General features: G+C 42.5%; 8 protein-coding genes and 2 non-coding genes across 10 annotated transcripts; 4 read left to right on the top strand and 6 right to left on the bottom strand.

Annotated features, from left to right (window-relative positions):
• The first annotated feature begins 1,609 nt into the window (after positions 1 to 1,609).
• Positions 1,610 to 1,681, top strand: METBIDRAFT_t172. Its single transcript has one exon. It is a non-coding gene; the product is annotated as a tRNA-Thr (tRNA).
• A 164-nt stretch (positions 1,682 to 1,845) lies between these two features.
• On the top strand, positions 1,846 to 4,491 carry METBIDRAFT_43192 (dynamin-related GTPase; the record flags this gene model as incomplete). Its single annotated transcript, XM_018857626.1, has 1 exon — positions 1,846 to 4,491. The coding sequence occupies one exon, from the start codon at positions 1,846 to 1,848 to the stop codon at positions 4,489 to 4,491; it is 2,646 nt and encodes an 881-aa protein (XP_018711045.1).
• An 88-nt stretch (positions 4,492 to 4,579) lies between these two features.
• NAN1 (Nan1p) lies at positions 4,580 to 7,048 on the bottom strand (the record flags this gene model as incomplete). Its single annotated transcript, XM_018858396.1, is given in 2 exon segments — positions 4,580 to 6,442; positions 6,454 to 7,048. The coding sequence occupies 2 exon segments, from the start codon at positions 7,003 to 7,005 to the stop codon at positions 4,580 to 4,582; spliced, it is 2,415 nt and encodes an 804-aa protein (XP_018711044.1). The 5' UTR covers positions 7,006 to 7,048.
• Positions 7,049 to 7,265: 217 nt separating this feature from the next.
• On the top strand, positions 7,266 to 7,484 carry METBIDRAFT_43785 (DNA-directed RNA polymerase core subunit; the record flags this gene model as incomplete). Its single annotated transcript, XM_018857698.1, has 1 exon — positions 7,266 to 7,484. One exon carries the CDS (start codon positions 7,266 to 7,268, stop codon positions 7,482 to 7,484), a length of 219 nt encoding a protein of 72 aa, XP_018711043.1.
• Positions 7,485 to 8,163: 679 nt separating this feature from the next.
• Positions 8,164 to 10,205, bottom strand: METBIDRAFT_57686 (Gly-Xaa carboxypeptidase). The gene is made up of 2 exons (XM_018858301.1): positions 8,443 to 10,205; positions 8,164 to 8,399 (listed from the first exon to the last, which is right to left on the bottom strand). Exons 1-2 carry the CDS (start codon positions 10,155 to 10,157, stop codon positions 8,387 to 8,389), a joined length of 1,728 nt encoding a protein of 575 aa, XP_018711042.1. The 5' UTR covers positions 10,158 to 10,205; the 3' UTR covers positions 8,164 to 8,386.
• A 242-nt stretch (positions 10,206 to 10,447) lies between these two features.
• Positions 10,448 to 12,057, bottom strand: MRP7 (mitochondrial 54S ribosomal protein bL27m; the record flags this gene model as incomplete). The annotated part of the gene is made up of 1 exon (XM_018858300.1): positions 10,448 to 12,057. One exon carries the CDS (start codon positions 12,055 to 12,057, stop codon positions 10,927 to 10,929), a length of 1,131 nt encoding a protein of 376 aa, XP_018711041.1. The 3' UTR covers positions 10,448 to 10,926.
• A 561-nt stretch (positions 12,058 to 12,618) lies between these two features.
• Positions 12,619 to 12,690, bottom strand: METBIDRAFT_t162. The gene has a single exon. It is a non-coding gene; the product is annotated as a tRNA-Asp (tRNA).
• A 1,003-nt stretch (positions 12,691 to 13,693) lies between these two features.
• Positions 13,694 to 14,465, top strand: METBIDRAFT_32511 (uncharacterized protein). Its single transcript, XM_018856065.1, has one exon. The coding sequence runs from the start codon at positions 13,773 to 13,775 to the stop codon at positions 14,031 to 14,033; it is 261 nt and encodes an 86-aa protein (XP_018711040.1). The 5' UTR covers positions 13,694 to 13,772; the 3' UTR covers positions 14,034 to 14,465.
• Positions 14,466 to 14,484: 19 nt separating this feature from the next.
• Positions 14,485 to 16,686, bottom strand: PEL1 (CDP-diacylglycerol--glycerol-3-phosphate 3-phosphatidyltransferase). Its single transcript, XM_018854925.1, has one exon. It carries the CDS (start codon positions 16,281 to 16,283, stop codon positions 14,595 to 14,597), a length of 1,689 nt encoding a protein of 562 aa, XP_018711039.1. The 5' UTR covers positions 16,284 to 16,686; the 3' UTR covers positions 14,485 to 14,594.
• A 760-nt stretch (positions 16,687 to 17,446) lies between these two features.
• On the bottom strand, positions 17,447 to 18,670 carry METBIDRAFT_44335 (uncharacterized protein; the record flags this gene model as incomplete). The annotated part of the gene is made up of 1 exon (XM_018857778.1): positions 17,447 to 18,670. The coding sequence occupies one exon, from the start codon at positions 18,668 to 18,670 to the stop codon at positions 17,447 to 17,449; it is 1,224 nt and encodes a 407-aa protein (XP_018711038.1).
• Positions 18,671 to 18,712: the final 42 nt, after the last annotated feature.

The raw sequence follows: 18,712 nt of genomic DNA, 5'->3' as shown, positions 1-18,712 counted from the left end.
CATATGTAACCTTCTATGAATCTCCCAGGACAAGGCTCGGTCTTAGAATTTCCCAACCTGGGGATTTCGTCGAAGAGTGGTGCATATAGTGACGTAAATCACTTGTTTGAAGCGGAGCTCGTGACCACATGTCATATAGTAGAAGGGCTGAAGATATGATTTACGCTTCTATGAATCATAATGCATAAACCTTCCTTTTTGCTTGAATGCCCGAGGAAGAAACTGTGAATGACATCTTCATTGACCAAATATTTCTGTGAGCTCCTTTGCACTATGAATTTTGCGTCGGCAAGATTAAGAAACCTCACATTCAAGAATGAGGTTGTGGGATTTCTTTGAGACATTGTTGGTATGTATAGCTTACACAAGTACTTTCCATATAGTTTGATGGCGTATGACTCATATTTGGGAAGCTTACTTCAAATTCCTGGTCGCCTCTTCGAGCACATACATTCAAATTGTGATCCCGGATCAATTCGAAATTTTTTCGAAAGGTTTTGACTGAAGCTAACATCTTATTGAGCTTCATGTGATTGGCAAGCTGAAGCCCCTGCCACTCATATTTTTATGCTCAATGGATATCGTAGAGTTTGTCTTTTGTTGGTCCATGTGATTTTGTTTTGTTGGATTCATCCGATTAAAGTAACAAAGAAGAATATTAGAAATAGCTTTATATAGCTCCCAAGTACTTATTTGAAGTTGAACTACGGCTCATTCTCTTCCTCTATACTTGGCCTGGACATTCACTCTGGAGAAAAATCTGGTTACGCATTGAATGTTCCGAGACCAGCTAGGATAAAAAAAGCCTACTAATTATTTGGTAGATCCCTCTTATATATGGGTATTTACTTCTTGGTAGGCTCATGTGGTAAAGGGCCTATAAAAATTTGGGCTTTTCAACGAGCTGTGGACCGGAAGTAAAATTTCATCTGCATTCATAGGTAAGGCAGAGTTGAGCTCTCACCAGCAGTGTTTGGATGTTTTTCAATTGTTATAGAGATGGCTAGGAGAGCGTCGGTGGCGTCTCCATTGTTGGAAAACTTTAGTAAGCAAAAGTAGCATTGTATATGAATTCATCTCGGGAGAAAGCTTGACGGGGGACGTATGATCAACAGTTGAAGAAATGAAATGATGATGAATCAGACCGCTTCAATCGTTCTACTTTATTAAATGCTTTCAATAAGTGTTTCCACAATTGTTTCGTTTCTTTTTGATATATTAATCTGATTAAAGGAGCAATATGTATAAAAACCTTAAAACAGCTCTCAGATACGTACCAAGTGTCGAAACTTGGCCGGCCTCCTTCCGTTAGTCACGGCCTGGGCGGTCGGTTTGGCCCGCATCTGCTTAAGTATAGGATATTACGTCATTGACTCCTAGGATAAGTCTCCTGTAGTAGTCGCTTCAACTCAGATGGTTGCAGCGGACTTAAGGAGCCAGCTACAGGACGCATATGTATACCCTAGTTTTTGTTTTGAGCCCAGTTCGGGAAGATATCATTCTGAGGAATAGAAATCATTTGATTTCGCTTATATATCCCCTCAAAAACAAAGTTTAAGCTGATGAAAAAGCTTTATTAAAAAGTCACATCACACGCTAATCACAATTCGCCTCCTTAGCTTAGTGGTAGAGCGTTGCACTTGTAATGCAAAGGTCGCTAGTTCAATTCTGGCAGGGGGCAAGGACCTTTTTTTGCTCTGAACATCTGATCTCACGTGATTCATGTACCTAGGGATCCGCATAAGACCTGTGATCTATACATCTTACTGGGAACATTTTTTCCTTTTTATTTCATCAATGATGTCTTCCGGTTCCATTTTAGGAGCAAAGTTTCGGCTTAAATTCATGGTTGGAACCTCAAGGAACCTCTCCCTACTTAGTATTCGGCCCGGGCTCTCTTCAATTACAAGGGGCTCGAAGGTCAACCTCCTAGTGGCGCATAGAAACATTGGATTCATCAAAATCTTAGCTAGATCAGCAAAGATTCCTGGATATATCGGAGGTAGTATTGCGGCTGGTGGTACATATGTTGCCTATAAAGTGGAACAAGCTTCTAGTTACACCAGCGACAAAATTACCTCATTGAAAGACTACACTGCCGACATCTTTGATCAGACCGGGCAATTCTTGAAAGGGTCTAGTACCACAGGTGATGGTGGAAGTAGTAGCAGCTCCAGCAGTGGCGGAGGAAACGGAACTGGCAATGATACAGCTGCCGTAGGGGCAACAGCCGCCGCAATGGGTCTTAGTACGGAAGAGAATGACACTGCCGTGGAAGATGAGGATGAGTTTGACGAAGAAGACGAAGAAACTCTAATAGACCAATCTGAAGAAGATTCTCTTGACTTGAGCAATGATGAGACAGCCGATGACATGCTAAATTTGACCAGGCAAATGATAGAGATTCGGAATATTTTGACGCGAGTTGATAGCGACAGCGAAACCATGAAGCTACCATCCATCGTTGTGGTTGGTTCACAATCAAGCGGGAAGTCTTCTGTGCTTGAGTCCATAGTAGGCCACGAGTTCCTACCCAAAGGTAACAATATGGTTACGAGGCGCCCTATTGAATTGACCCTCGTGAACTCTCCTGAGTCCGCATGTGAGACTGCAGAGTTTCCTGCCTTGAAAATTTTTAATGTCACAGACTTCGAGCAAGTGCAAAGAACACTATTTGACTTGAATATGGCTGTTCCAGCCAGTGAATGTGTATCGAACGACCCCATCCAAATCACAATCCGCTCTCCTAAGGTTCCTGACCTAACATTGGTCGACCTTCCAGGCTACATTCAAATTGAGGCGTCAGATCAGCCTACTGAACTCAAACAAAAGATTCGAGGTCTTTGCAATCGTTATCTCGAAGCCCCGAACATCATTCTAGCTATATCTGCGGCCGATGTCGACTTGGCAAATTCTTCAGCTTTGCGAGCTGCAAAGTTAGCAGATCCCAGGGGTGAAAGAACTTTGGGAGTGATTACCAAAATTGACTTGGTCGATCCTGAAAAAGCACGCGGGATTTTGCTCAATCGAAAATACCCACTAAAGATGGGCTACGTCGGAGTTATTACAAGGGCTCCCAGCTCCGCAAAAGCTTCATCTACCAGCTTGTTCAGTAGGAAACAGATAACCGGGTTTCAGGCTTATGTGGCTCAACAAAATTTCGAATTTAATTTTTTCAAAGAGAGGCGGGAAGATTTTACTGGCACTGTGACTGGGTCAAGAAATTTGAAGAAGAAGCTCATGAAAGTTTTGGAGAAATCCATGTCTGCTTCTCTTCGTCCAACTCACCTTGCAATCCAACGCGAGCTCGAAGAGACTGCTTACAAGTTCAAAGTTGAATTCAACGATCGGCCCCTCACACCTCAAATGTATTTGGCAAACAACATTGATATGTTGAAATTGGGAATCAAGGAATTGAGTCAAAACTTTTCGAGAGGTGAGCTCAAATCTCTATTGAAAAATGAACTCGACCAAAAGGTTCTTGATATTTTAGCAGAGCGGTATTGGAACAAGTTTTCTGGATTTTCGTCAAAAGAATCTCAATACGCTTCTAATGATCCGAATTTGAGGGAGTTGAGCCAGCTCTCTTCTGTGGAGGATGATAGCTATTGGCACAAAAAGTTAGATCTAGCTTCAAACTCCTTAACAAAGCTTGGTGTTGGGCGCTTGTCTACCTCTTTGGTTTCTGATGCTATGGTGACAGAAATCAACAATTTGGTGGAGAATACGCAACTCGCAAATCATCCCATGGCCCGACAAGCAGTTGAAGATTCCGCGAAAGCAGTCCTCAAAGCGAAATTTTACTTTACTGCAGATCAAGTTGAAAATTGCATCAAACCTTATAAATATGAGGTGGAAATAGAAGACAGGGAATGGGCAAGCAGCAAAGACAATGCTGTCGAGCTACTCCGTGAAGAAATGAGGCAATGTGACCATGTCCAATCGTCATTAAAAAAGCAAATTGGCGGGAGAAAATTGCTGCAAGTTATGAGATACTTGGAAAAACTCAAGTCTTTCAAAAAATCCGACGAACTAGTGGATTCCAGAGAGGCATTGGGATTCTCGAAAGGTCTTATAGAAACAGGCCAGTACGCTCTATTTCTTCAGGAACGTATGAAGCTTCTCAAGATGCGTTATCAATTTGTGAAAAACTCAAAGAAATGCAAAAGTAAGGATAACAAGTACCAATGTCCCGAGATTTTTCTTGATGCTGTTTCAACGAAACTCACTTCGACTGCAATTTTGTTCTTGAATGTTGAACTTCTTAGTGACTTCTATTATAATTTCCCTCGGAAACTCGACGACGAGTTTTTCAATAATATGAGCAGGGATCAGTTGGAAAGTTTTGCCAAAGAAGACCCTAAAGTGAGAAAACATATAGAGCTTCAAGAAAGAAAAGATTTACTTGAAACAGCTTTGAGCAAAATCGAAGGGGTCCTTGCCATTCGTGGTCACAAAGAAGAATCTCAAACATCGGGAAAGTGGTGGTAGCAAGTTTTGAAGGCAATATCATGAAATAATGTACATTTAATGCGGGTTCTATATGAGCCTTTGTAGGCGAATTGATGGCTGAAATTTCTCATTGAACCGCCCGCACAACTCTTTCAAACAACGAATCTAAACTGACTCCTTCGATGTTAGAAAATATAGGCTGCAAGACAGCCACATCCACAGCCTTGTAGGCTGTCCATTTATCGCTGTCGTCGTTGGCAATAGGGCGTGTAGACTCTTCAGCAGAGCGTGCAAACAAAATATTGGCTGTTGCCTGTGCGTTCACTAACATCTTGCTCATTTGGGCAGACAAATCATCATGGGCTGCTCCGCTCAAAGCATGCCTGACCTCAGGAGCGACAAGACCTATTCTGCTATCGGTGTCAACAAACAAGAAGCCAGAAGGAGTACAAACCAAAGATGCGATTGCCAGGGAATGTTCCGTCGCGAACACCGGTGCGATCGAATCCGGACGGAAAATTAGAACTTTCCCCCGGAGCGAAACCTCAGGTTCGGTATAGTATTGATTGACCGCAACAGCAACAAGCTGCTTGGCCGAATCAACTGCAACTAAATTTCTTGCTCCGGGAGCGCACATTTGAGCAAACAAGTCGGTTTCGCAGGAGGAGACCAAATCGAACAGCATCATCTTTCTTTGAGACACAATTATCAAATAGGTACCCACAATCGAAAGGGACTCTATGAAAGACTCCATAGCTGGAAGAGAAAATTCGGTAGCGTGTAGCAGCTCTGGCTCATGAATCCTCACCGTAGACCCATGAGACACTGCTAAGAGGGAACGGTCAGGAGAATAACATGCCGCGACAGGGGCCACTGTGGCTGTTGGCGGGTTGGCCCTACGGAGCGTCCAAACTGTTTGGGTTACCGTGTTTGGTGCCCCTGCTGTGGCAGTAGTTGATGACAGTCCGCCAACATGGTTAGCCCGAGGTTTCCACACGCGAATTCCACCCTTCTTGTCTACAGTCGTGAAGGTATGCCCACCTGGCGTGACAATGGCTCCGACCTCTATGCCTGCGCCATGAGGATCAACAATCTTCAGCGCAAGCAGCCACGATGACTCATTCAACTGCCAGAATTTGAGAGCGAAAGAGACATCTTTTTTCAGCATCAAATTGTCAAAGTCCAGGGTGGGCATCGAGTCAAAGGTTACCATCCACTGCCCATCAGCACTGAATGCAAGGGCAGACACAGATGGATCCTCCACTTTCCGCTCGCTTCTCACTCTACCGGTAGAGATCTGCATCACAGCATGTTGAACAAATGCCTGCTCTCCGCGTATCATGTCATACGCTTGAATGGCTGAGCCTCGAGCAAAGTAAAGATGTTTGGAGGTTGGGTGCACTGCCAAAGGAGCGGTCACATCGTGCCGCACGCTTGAGAGATCGTCATTTTGAGATTGGTAATTCTTGCGAGCAACATCCACAGCACGGCGCACAGGTGTTGCGAAATTTGGGCACACTGGACTTACGGATAACCGCGAGATCAAATCCACCGCCAGGATAGTCAAGATTTCATGAGCAGGCTGGGGGCCTTCAGTGATACACAAGGCAACCGTGTAGTGATCGGGACGGTTCTTGTCCACAGATATACAATCTATGGGACCAGACAATCTCGGGAGGAATTGCGTACGGTCCAGGTCCAAGTGCCAGAACACCAAAACTTTCTCGTTGCCTCCAGATACCAAGTATACTTCGTCTGCCGAGAATGAAAGGCTTCTCACAGGATCAATATGCCAACGGAGATTTCTGTGAGGTTTGCCAGTCGAAGATCCACCATATATCAACTTGATGACACCTGCTGAGTTGCCTATGGCTATAATTCCAGATTCAGAAACTGTAATGCAGGTGACAGACTTATTTTGCCCACTAAACATTTCTTTTGTGGCTTCAATGGACTCAGACAAGGTCTTGAAGTCCGATGAAACAGCCAGCTCAGCCACACAGCAGAAATATCGTAAAGACAGACATCTCCGCTTTCAAGTACCACAGCAAGTTTATGGCCGTCGGCCGAGGTAGCGTAATTACGGACAGACTCCACCTCAAACGATTTCGATGCAGCGGCAGTTTCTCTATCAAGAGCGTAAATCAGGAGCTGGGAGTCGTCTTTGGCAGCAGCAAAGTACTTCAATGTAGTGACCTTAAAAACGCTTTGTAGCCCCTCGAAAGGTGGTGAAATACTTTGTCTTGCAACAACAGGGGTGTCGACTTTCTCCCTCCAGTTCACGTAGAATATCTCATTTGCCGTGAACACAACAATCTGATTTTCACTCTCCGGGTCTAAATGCACTGCCAATGCCTGTGAAAAATCCACATCGACTGTTCTGATGCACTGTCTTGTCTGAAGAAAATAAATTCGAAGTTGATGTGACAAACAGACGATTGAGTGCTTACCATCCGCAGAGGATATCGCAGGGAGGGACATCATGCCAGGAAAGATTGAGGGGTTACCCCCTGAAATCATGGACTTCGTCCATCTGTCCGAGAAATCTGGCATAATGCACTAGTAATCAATGGTTGAAGTACAGATCAAGACTATCGTTGGAAAGGCACCAATGAAAAATTTAGGGTGATGAGGCCCTGCTAAGATGCGATGCGAGTAGCCTCACACCCGTGCATCCCGTGTGATATTGGTCTCTTCTCATTACCTCAGCGTGAGCCGAAGAGGCAGGACATCTGTGCGGGCCAAAAAAACACATTGAAAAAGTAGCGCGTTCAAGGTTCCTCTGCACCCTCGCCTGAAAAACATATAACGCAATGATCATTCCTATCCGGTGCTTCTCATGCGGCAAGGTCGTTGGGGACAAATGGGAGACATATTTGACGTTATTGCAAGACGAGACCTTGACTGAGGGTGATGCTTTGGATCAGCTCAAATTGAAGAGATACTGCTGCAGAAGAATGGTGTTGACTCACGTCGATTTAATCGAAAAGTTTTTGAGATACAATCCTTTGGAAAAGAAGGAGATCAGCTAGGTATATTGCATCTTCCTGATATTTTTTGTACTTTAGAATAGCAAATGAACGTTTACATGGAGTCGTTGGTGTAGAATAAGTCAAAGAATGGGAGGCCCGTGACACGAGACGCCTGGCCGCATTTTCTTAGCTTTTGCTGGCTAGTGCTTTAATATGTTGGTGAAAGTATTTTTGGGGACTTTGTTGTCTTGTGGATTCCTGGTATTCGTGTCACATACTCCACCTTCTGTGAATATGCATATACATAAATGTTGACATTGAAGATTACTTCAGTTGCGACTGAATTTGAAGAAGCCCAGCTGAACTGAGCGATATCTGGGATGTGCTCATATACCAATGCTTATTTGTGGATTGCCCTGATTGCAACTTGCATCTCTGTCCCCCTTTCAGGGGTAGTTATTCAAAATCATTTCAAGTTGAACTTGAACCACACCTGAAGCTGGTAACAACAGACACCAGAAATTGAGCTACGGTAAGGAGGCTGCCGCAAGAATTCTCAGGTATGACAATATTTAAGGTTAGCTATTGTTGGTGGCGTGTGATAATCTCGGATGTTATAATGATGCGAAAACGGCCCGACATTTTATTTGGGCTCTAATTTCTTTAATGCGATTTCCAGGAAAAACAACATCTGGATAGTTGCGCCTGTCAATTTCACCTACAAATATGACATAATATTGTTTCTGTAGAGTCTCTTTTTTCTCATCAATGAATGTGGCTACTAGACACTATCAATACGTTTGAAGCAAATCTTATATAAAATCCAACGGCAACAAGGAGACTATCTTCATCATTTACAACCTTTTGCATCCCGACATTGAAGCGGTTTCCATCAAGAGGCTAATGATCTAAGAATGTTGATTAAATTTACAAATTCTTGAGCGATTGAATTTCTGAACCTGCTACTCGTTTTCTTTGTTAAACTTGCATTGAATTTCTGAACCTGCTACTCGTTTTCGTCTCCTTGTTATCCACCACCTGCAAATATTCATAGAAGAAAGCGACAATCCGCAAATGATTGTCTAAACTCATTTTTTCGTCCACACTATGGACTTTGTACTCCTCAGTGTAGCTTCTAGAAAAAAATGGAGTATAGCGAAAAATATTTTTGGTTAGAGTCCAATAGTGTCTCGTGTCTGTATTTCCTGTCATGATTGCTGGTGCCACAATTAATGGCTCTGCCATATCAGGAAATACAAGATCTTCATATATGTGCCTGGTCACACCAGCAAGACTTTTCCACACATTGTCGTTGTTTGGTGTACGTGGTGCAACTTCCAAGTTTTTACCCGAATCTCTGACATTAAACTCACCATTTCCAGATGATTCAATGATCGTTGTATCACCCGATTTTACACCGAGTCCATGTCTTTTCGCAACTTCAACCACTCGTTTGATAAAGTGATTCATAACGTCTTCAACGTTGCTCTCGATCGCAATTCTGTGGTTCGTGAGTAATTTAACACTTTCAGGTAATGCATTAACTTTTTCACCACCGGAAATAATGTCCATGGATTGCGAAGTCAGAATTAAAAACTTAGTAGCTTTTATATTAGTCAAAACTTCCACAACATAAGAGTTTGCAAGCTTGTCAAAACCAGCACGCAAAATAGACTTACGAAGTTTTGTGCTCATCGATCCCCCAGCATGTTTTGCAAGACATTGCATGTAATCAAATGTTGGGTTCTCTGGGGAAAAAACTGGGGCAAATTGATCTTTCTCAATTACCATTTGCAACTCTCCCATAATCCCAATGGATGTGTGATCTGGCGGAATCGAAGAATGCCCGCCTGGGGTGATAAGCTCTGCCCAAATATCCATGTATCCTTTTTCGCGAGTGCCAGGCATAGCAACAATTCTGCCGGTAGTTTCGTCCACAGTGAGTCCAAAACCCTCATCTATAATCGCATAGAAGGAGTCTTCGCCAAATCTTTCGACCAAGTACTGGCCGATAAAACGTGCACCATTGTATCCTGATACCTCTTCGTCAAATCCTAGAGCAACAACAATTGACCGTGCGGGGCGGAAGTTTTCTTTGCACAAAAGCTCCAAAGATTCGAAGATTGCCAGTACAACGTTCTTACAGTCAGCAGCTCCACGCCCGTACACAAATTCACCGTCATAGTGACCCGAGAAAGGGGGATATGTCCAGTCTCTCAACGTGTCCTTTTGCACAGGGACAACGTCTTGATGGCCGGCAAGCATGACTGGTTTCAATGAGTCATCAGCCCCTTTCCACACGAAAACAAGCCCATACGTATTGACGCGAGTGACTTCCAAATTTTTATAAACAGCTGGAAACGTTTTGGCGAGATATTTGTGGAAGTTCTCAAATTTCAGCCAGTATTCTGGAGCCTCATCCACCAGGGGAGGATCGTCAAAAACCTGAGTATCGATCTGAACCATGCCTGAAAGAGCCTCCGCAGAAGAAAGTCTGTAATCTTTTGAATGAAGAATGTCAATGACACTCGACCGGTTAGATTCATACGAAGCCGGTCTCTGTATATCCCAAATGGTGCATATATCTTTGTCACTGACAGGGACCATATATATCTTTAAAATAGAAAACAAATTCGTACCGAAGAGCACAATGAGCAAAAGCGCAGCTGTGGCACCGATTGCTCCGTACTGTTTTTTATTCACGGGCCCATCATCGAGAGGAAGGCCAATCATTGTTTTCGTGCACTTCTTGGTTACGGTGCCGACAGCAAGAACTTTTCCACACCTTATCGGCTCTTTCTTATATGTCGACAACCGCGGGATATATATATAGCTATGCGAAATTACACTCGCGTTTCCTGTTCAGGAAATCTTACTCGCTGATTAAGAGCTGTCCTGCTTGAGATATGTACCCGCGACAGCAAATCGAATACGACCGCAAAAATGAGACTTTTTCTACCACGATTTAGTCAGATTCTTTTCTTGTGGGTGGTGAATGCTTTTTTTGAAGATAGGGGTAAGATAATTTTTATTTTACATTAATATTTGATTTGTGCTTCTCACCTAATCAAATCTGATAAGTTATGCCACAGAACAAGGGGGCCTAATAATACACCAGGATATACCCCCTCTCCCCTATTTGGGATTTGTGCTCCTGTCTCATGCCTTGAAAACGTTGACTTCTCAATGGCCAAAATGTCTAATTGTTTGTCGCAAAGCGTATCCAGAATTTTCAGCGTCTCTTCCATTTCAATAATATCGATTACATTACGCTGTGAAGATGGACAGCTCGTACAATGACACTCTGTGATTGCACCGTATTTGATCTCTTTCGGGGCCCCATGACGGTAGATAGCCTAAAATCCGGCACTTGAAGGTGACTTTTATCTGAATTTTTGTGATTGTCATTGCCCCTGTCACAGTCGACGCTAGACAACGATTGATAAACGACAGTATATTCGAATCGCCTAAATAGGGAAATATGTACAGATAGTCATGGTATTTACTGAAGGAATGCATCTTTGGTTCTGAGGACAGTCGCCACTGTACGGTTCTTTGAATCGAACGTGCGAACAGCAACAGCGTTCTTCGGAATCTTCTTGCTTGAAACCCCTTCGATGACAGTACCTGGAACAGACTCGGGTAAAACCTTGGGCAAGTACTGACTTGTCAACGTTTGACGCTCTTCTTTATCAAAAATACCAGCTTCTGAGATAAGATCGCTGATCTGAGATTTCTCAGTGGGTCCAATCAATTTCTCCTTGAACTCCTTCAATTTTTCTCTAATCTCATGAGCTTTGGCAGCTCTGGATTCATCATTGTAGTAGGGGTGTACTGCGCCAGTAAAGTCAACGGAAATTTTGGAGTCAAAGTCTTTGGCAAAAGCTATATAGCTTGCAGTTTTCTCATTAAGTTCTTCTTTAGAAATTTCACCCCTTTTGTTCAGTAAAACTAGTTCGTGAACAACATTGAATGTGGCTTGCTCACTGGCATAAGCGTATGTTTCATTCAAGGCCAATTTTCTGGCGATAAAAAGCAATCTAGTCGCACCTGAAATCTGATCATTCTCACCAGTGTACGGGAGCAACTCTGCGATACAGGCAGAGTAAGCAGAAATCTTCAGAGATGTCTCTTTAGCAAATTCTTCTGCTCTTTTCTTCAACTCAGGTTGCGCGAGAAGTTCTTTTCTTGACATCCTCGCCATCTCGGCCTCAGCTCTTTTTGGATCCAAGGGTTTGTAACCAAATCTTCTGATTCGTGGGTCGAAATGAGGTTTTGGTAACTGAATATCTTTTCTCAATGCTACGCCAACATATTTTCTCAATGGGTGAAAGGGATCCAAGTAGAACCGAACATATCCAGGCTCCAAAGCAAAGATTGTATGGTCTCTACCAAGCCCGACATTTTCACCCGGGTGTATTTTGGTACCTCTTTGCCTCATAATAATCTGACCAGTTTTTACGAAATGATTTTCGTATGCCTTAGGTCCCAATCTTCTACCAGCAGAATCATTCTTGTTAGTTTTGGACCCCGAGACTTTCTTTGTAGCTGTACGAATGTGAACCAAAGCCCCTGATGGAGCCTTGATAGAAGTCCCAACTTGAGCTATAAGCCCCTGGCTAAGAAATGACATGACTGTAGTGCTCAAATGCTGTTAAACACTGCTAACTGAGATTTGTTTTTTTCACTGGGTGTATTTTCTGGAACGGGGTACGCGCACAGTCGAGTTCTATAATACAAAATCCCTCAACGTGCTGTAATATACGCCGCGATAGTTTGCTGCCTGCCCACGCCATAGGTTGAGACTTGATGTCCATTACGAACTGCGGCTAGCTATGGGCGAGAAGAGCTTTAGCAAGATGACAATATTTGATGATTATGAGTGATCGTAAATTCAAGCTGCAAGACTGATCATAATCTTCAAACTCACACCCTAGTCTACAACTTCACAAAACACCCTCCTTTTAGAGACCTTCAATTATATCATAGTCGTACCTTTTCATGATAAATGTTGGCGCGTACTTCGTTTTCTTCTTTTTTGGTGGATAAAGTTTTCATATAAAAGTTTTACAGTACTCAAGTACATGCCAAGTATAAATACGCGATTGATATCATGTTTATACTTCTAAAACAAGTACATCATTGACGACATCTCCAGAGGCGCAGGAAACGGCCAGGTTCGGTTTTAAAAAAACTCCGCGACGGGGAATTGAACCCCGGTCTACCGCGCGACAAGCGGTAATTCTAGCCACTAAACTATCACGGATTTGGCGAATGTTGGTATTTGTTGACAGTATCCTCAAAACAAAGCGAGGTACTAAGACCAAAACTCTAGCTAGTTTCATTTTTGATGATTGAGAATTCGAGATGTTTTAAAACCCACAATGCTACCTAATGAGAACCATTAAGTAGGCTCCACTGCCACTTGCCTGGGACATCTCCTTGCGATCTGGCCCGAAGTGAAGGCGATGAAACGCTAGAGGAAATTTTGGAAAAATTTATACAAACAAGAATGGTTGGTGCAAAAGGTTCTCTCCGTCATCCATCTGTATAGTCACGGCTCCTATGTTCCTTTTTAATGATAATGAAGCGGGGAGTCCGAACTCGAATACAGGTTGTGTTTGAAACGCTGCTACAGCGATCAGAAGCTAACCCACACTATCGTTCGCGATGGTACATCTGTCAACTTTAACAATAAAGAGAAGATTAGCATTGTCCTTGCATAAGGATGATACGCTATACAAAATGATTTAACATTACTCTCCAGTGACACTCTATAATATGATAAAAAAAAACACATCTACAATGAGTGTGAGATTGTGCACTTTTGGTGGCAAAAGATCGTCTTTCAAGCCCCAATGCACTTAATGGAGATGCTATCTCCTCTGATTAGAAACGTAGAATAGTTTGTTTGGGAGCTGTTTAAAGGTTTTTTATATATATTCGTTATATAGTTTTGCCCCTTTAATCAGATGAATCTACCAAAAAAAAAAAAAGTCGTTCTCAGGGTTTATTCGCTAAGGTACCAGGACGCAAAGACAAATGTACGACTTGCCGCCTTGTTAAATGAGCTGTGGTCACGGACCCTTGGGAAAACATATACTATTGGCGATGAAATTTAGTTTATTTTATTCAAATGATTGGCATTGGTTAGGGGCAGACTTCTTTTTGAAAGGAGTCCATTCTCTTTGGTAGAATTCGTGTATTGGTGTTCGCGCCTTCTCATCTGAGACAATGTGGCGATCTACTATAGGTTATCTCTTTATAGTTTTTGGTTAGTGGTGGGCTCTTACATCCCTCAAATGACACCCTATGATATGGTTTTTGTTCTAAAAGAAAAAAATCTCCATGACACAGCCAAACATCATCTTTGCACACACCAAGTCTGAAACAATGGACACATCACAGACGCTTTCCTTAGCCATGTGTATAAGAAATGTGAAATTTCCAAATACTTTTTGGCAAGAGCTAAGATTTGACTCTGTTCGACAACTCTTTGTAAAACTCAACAAATTAAAATTGGTTCATCACCACAATCTTCAATGTATACAATCGAGGATGTGGCAAGTCGCAGGAAAGGCGTTCCTTGAGTCCGCTCCAATTATCTGAGTTGAATTGACGACTGCAGGAGATTTATTAGAAAACTATGAGGTAATATCCAATACGGAAACAGATGCTTGTCAAGATTACCGTCCAGGTCGTCATTAACCAAGGGGGACGGGCCGAGTTTTCACCTCAAATATGTATCTGGGAGGCGTCAGACGTTTTTCATTTATTATTGTATGGCTTCGTTCCTTTAATCAGATGGATGTATCAAAAAAGATCTACTGGAAAAAGAAGCCAGGGAACTTTTTCTTGGAATTAATGACATAGCATTCAATCCGTAAACTGATGCGTGTCAAGAGAGACTTTCCAGGCTGTGTCCAATAACATGTCTGCCTTATATTTAGCCTCATTGATCTGAACATATATACGGATATATTTCTCTTCATTCATTAGATGAAGTCCGTAGTGACTTTTAATATATTATGTCTCAGTACGGCGAAACGGATCGAAATGTGATACCTGATTCGTTTGTCAATGTTGTCACTCATGACACGATCGAAAATGGGTCAGAATAATTATTCATATCATCTTTATAAATGTATATTGTCAATATATTTTCATGCGCTATAGTTTATCACCTATGAGACGCAAGGCCCAGTGAACCCTGTAGCTGATTCTCCTGTCCTCATCAATTGCAAACGTTTGGGGCGGAGCTATCGTATTGCCCTGTGTATCTACTTTTGGCTCATGGTCTCGTGTGTCCTGTAGTTTTGGCGCGAAATCCGATAATTTCAACTCATAAGCATAAGTCATCAAATTGTCAATCTCCAGCCTCATTCGCTCTTTCAAAGCAGAATTTTTAGTGATGACCACTGCATTACTCTCCAAATCCAAGCTATATGCTCTTTTTGTATAGTTAGAAGAGCCAATCACTGTAATCGAAGGAACATCCTCCTCGGGCACAGAAAGCCATATACCTTTGGCATGGTAAGACCAACCCCCCGTCGTGTTCACAACTCCATTTTGCCACTCATACAATTTAATCAAATTTTGCTTTCCTCTTTTGTGCACCTCTTCCAAGAATTTTTTGGCTATCAACAAATATGCCTCCGGGATGTAGTAGGAGATACCTGATGACTTGTAGAAAGAGTTGGCCTTTGCTGACGCAGTAATCAATGTACCTTGAGCCTGCCCGTTCAAGAATCGTTCCTGGATTTGCGGAAGCATGTTAAAATAGCCGGCAGTAAACCACCACTTAATCTTGGGGGAATCCAAGTATGACAAGAGTCGAAGAATTGTAGGCTTTTCTGTGGATAAGTCATTGGAAGGGTGCAATAGTGGTGTGAACTGAGAAACAGCATACACAATGGTGTCGAATTCTTCAGTATCATCAAATACGTCCAAAGATCCAAGCGTATGCTGTTTGAGTAATGGCTCTAAAAGAAAAGACGAGTCACTGATGAATCTCTGAAGATTCATGTCCGGCTCGCAAGACTTATTAGAAGTAGGCCACGTTAATCTAAAGTTCTGAAATCCTTTTGGATGGGCTGTGGTGACCAATTGATAAGACAAGGACGAGATTGTTTCTTGAACTTTGTAGTAGTAGTCGGTCATCTTCTTGCTTTTAAACACATAGTATCTGTCTTGTCTGTCTGTGAAGTAATCCTCAGACAAATTGGCCCCACTCAATATGATCTCATCATCAAAACCGTATAACTTCATGTGCTGTAATCCAAAACCTTCGTTCGCACGCTTCGGTACCCAGTTTTTCTTAAACCCAGCCAAATGTGGTGTATGGTACATACGAATGTCAACCCGATGTTTACCAAATTTTTCCACCAAACTCACGAGCAACAGAGCCAGGCATCGCAGGTTGGGGGCTTCTCTCGTGCCTCTCAAGGCATCAGTCAAAATATGCAACTTCAAGTTTTCATTTTTTGTTAATGCCTCCGCTAAGCACTCGACAAGCTCTTCTTGGGTTTGACCGACGTAAAGCGAGCTTAAGAAAATTCTGGACTTGGCTTCACTGATTTTCTCTTTGAGTGTGTTATAAAATAGAGCAGGCAGCAGGATAATATGGATGTCCGAACCCTTGACAGCAAAGCGTGGGGCAATAGCATCTAATTGTTGGAAAATAGTGGCTAGTCTGGGGTGGAAACTTGCTGTCATACTTGGGGTAAATGATGGGTTGTTTGTGGCATACTGTCTGTGTTGTTCGGTGACAGTAGAGCGTCCGAAAACGTAATTATAAATGGACCCGATCATTCTCTGACGGCTCGGGGTGATTATTGCAGATATGCTTCTCAGTATCATAGAGAAAATCCCACCCAAAAATCTCGATAATCAGATTTTTGCCTGTGTTCTGTTGTCTTGATAAGTGTTTTGAGTGTTCACGCAAAATAGGTTCAAGATTTAGACGAGAGAAGAATCAATGGGAAAGTGATAGAGATTTAGGAGTTTTCCTTTTTTAGTTTTTTTCTGCGAGATAATGTAGTTCACGGGATATCTTGGGGTTTCTTGATTCAAAAGGACCACACTTAGATAGTGGAGGAAAAAGGAGGAAAGGCAGAAATCATCGTCAGTGTCCGCGCCGTTTGGATGAGATAAGGCGTTGCGCGAACAGGCAGGCAAGCTCAGTACAATTCCGCTGGGCGCAATATTTTCAATGATTCGTATGTACCTATTAGCAGATCTGAAGAAATAATGACTTTCTGAGTTTGAATTTCGGTTAAGCATGGTAAATTTTTTGTCGACGAATATGTAGATGTATGCATGTTGAGAAAAAAAAAAACATAAAAGCGTGGGCACACAGGGTATTTAGTTTTTGTAGGACGTCAAAGATATGACGAGAGTTCGAAAGAGTACACCACACCTTTATTCATAATACTATATTTTTTTTAGACACCCTCTTTTAATTCAACAATGGTCTGCCTTCTCTACTTATACGCGTCAGTCTTGGTTTGTGGGGCAATATTAAGCTATCAATTGAAGAAGCAAATTTTGTGTCACCAAGGACTAATCGAGACAACTGGACTTGAAAGCAGAGCTACTTTCTGTTTCACATAAATCACAATCAAATAATATACAGATTATCTTTTTAGTTTTCCTGAGTCATTTATTTAAAGAAATAACCGACTGCTTCTTTCCTTCTTAGGGTAAAGCTCGTCTTGCTTCCGAAGAATAACAAATAACAACGCGCACCGAGATAAGAAATGTTGGGTGCCCAAACAATCTGGAAATCTGGAGCTCTTCAGATACAAAAATGCAATTCGAACACGCATAAAAAAGCCGTCACGAATTGAGTTCGTCAAGACATATTCTAAGCAATCAACTCACTGGAAACGAAGGCATGATTAAAAGCCGTTGAGGTGATTTTGGGTAAACAACTCGCCTGCATTCTAAATAGGAGGTCGATCCTAGTGGAGTTGTCAAATAACCTGGTATGATTGTCTATATACAAGTCACAGTTAATGCCTTTACTTTCGGCCCTTCGCTGCTTTTACTACCATGACATCCCCGTCCTCAACGACATACGCCTTTCCTACTCTCAATTGTTTGCCCTTACTTTTTAGTGAAGCCTCGTCTAGGGGCCCGGGCTCATTCTTGACATCATCCCATTTGTAAACTTGAGCAGAAATAAAGGTGTTTTGCAAGTCCGTGTGAATCGCCCCTGCAGCCTCGGGTGCTGTGGATCCCTCTCTTATAGACCACTGGTGAGCCTCTTTTGGTCCACACGTGTAGAACGATATCAAGTGGAGAACTTCCCGAATAGCGTCAACAATACGGGCCATGGCACTGGGTTTAGAATCGTATTCCTTGACAAAATCCGCAAGTTCCTTACCTTCAAGTTCATTCAACTGGCTCTCATATTGAGCAGAAAACAACATTAATTTATCCTGAGGACAATTTTCCCGGATCCAATTCTGAACAGCCTCCATGAACTCGTTTTGATGATTCACATAGTCATTTGGACACACGTTGAGCAATACGACAGTGGGCTTCGCTGTTAACAAATTGAGAGCGTTTATAACATCTATCTCTTCCTCAGTCCATTCCTCGGATGCAACTTTTCTCCCAGAATAAAGAAGCTCCAGGATTTTTTCCAAAGTATCAATTTCGAACTTCACAGCTGACTTGTCGTTCCCAGGCTTCTTCTCCTTTTTATGAACATTCTCGAGCGCCGTTTCGATAAAGTCTAAATCCTTCAATATAAGCTCATCAGTGACAATGGTCATATCCCTGACGGGATCCACGCTGTTCTCGATGTGAGTGATTTCGTCATCTCTAAATCCACGTACAAGATGAAAAATTCCATCAACTTGTCTTATATCAGAAAGAAATTTATTTCCCAACCCTTGTCCACTTGCCGCGTTTCTAGTTAACCCTGCGATGTCGTAGATCGTGAGAGACGTGGGCACCTTCTTCTCAGATTGAAACAATTTTTGAAATTGGTCTAGCTTGGGACTCTCAACAACTACAAGAGATTTCTCGGCATCTATAGTGGCAAAAGGGTAGTTGGCTGGATTTCCCAAAGTCGATTTCGTGATCGCCTGGAAAAATGTGCTCTTTCCCACGTTTGCGAGCCCCACAACACCCAGGGATAAGTTATTGCTGACTCTACCGAGATATTTTTGTTTAGTCTGGACAGTTTTTTTGGCCAAAAGCCTGCAAGCCGTCGAGAATTGTCGGCTTCTTTGCATGACGATTACGTAGGTTGTCTCCTGATAAAAGAAGAAAAAGTA

This window comes from Metschnikowia bicuspidata, assembly GCF_001664035.1.
Source record: "Metschnikowia bicuspidata var. bicuspidata NRRL YB-4993 chromosome Unknown METBIscaffold_4, whole genome shotgun sequence".
In the NCBI taxonomy this organism is placed as follows: domain Eukaryota; kingdom Fungi; phylum Ascomycota; class Pichiomycetes; order Serinales; family Metschnikowiaceae; genus Metschnikowia; species Metschnikowia bicuspidata.
Note: the sequence above shows the minus strand (reverse complement) of the source record. Positions and strands in the feature narration are given on the sequence as shown.

Bases quoted from the DNA above. Each gene is read 5' to 3' on its own strand.
- METBIDRAFT_32511 (XM_018856065.1), top strand. From the start codon at position 13,773: ATGACACAGCCAAACATCATCTTTGCACACACCAAGTCTGAAACAATG.
- METBIDRAFT_57686 (XM_018858301.1), bottom strand. From the start codon at position 10,157: ATGATTGGCCTTCCTCTCGATGATGGGCCCGTGAATAAAAAACAGTAC.
- PEL1 (XM_018854925.1), bottom strand. From the start codon at position 16,283: ATGATACTGAGAAGCATATCTGCAATAATCACCCCGAGCCGTCAGAGA.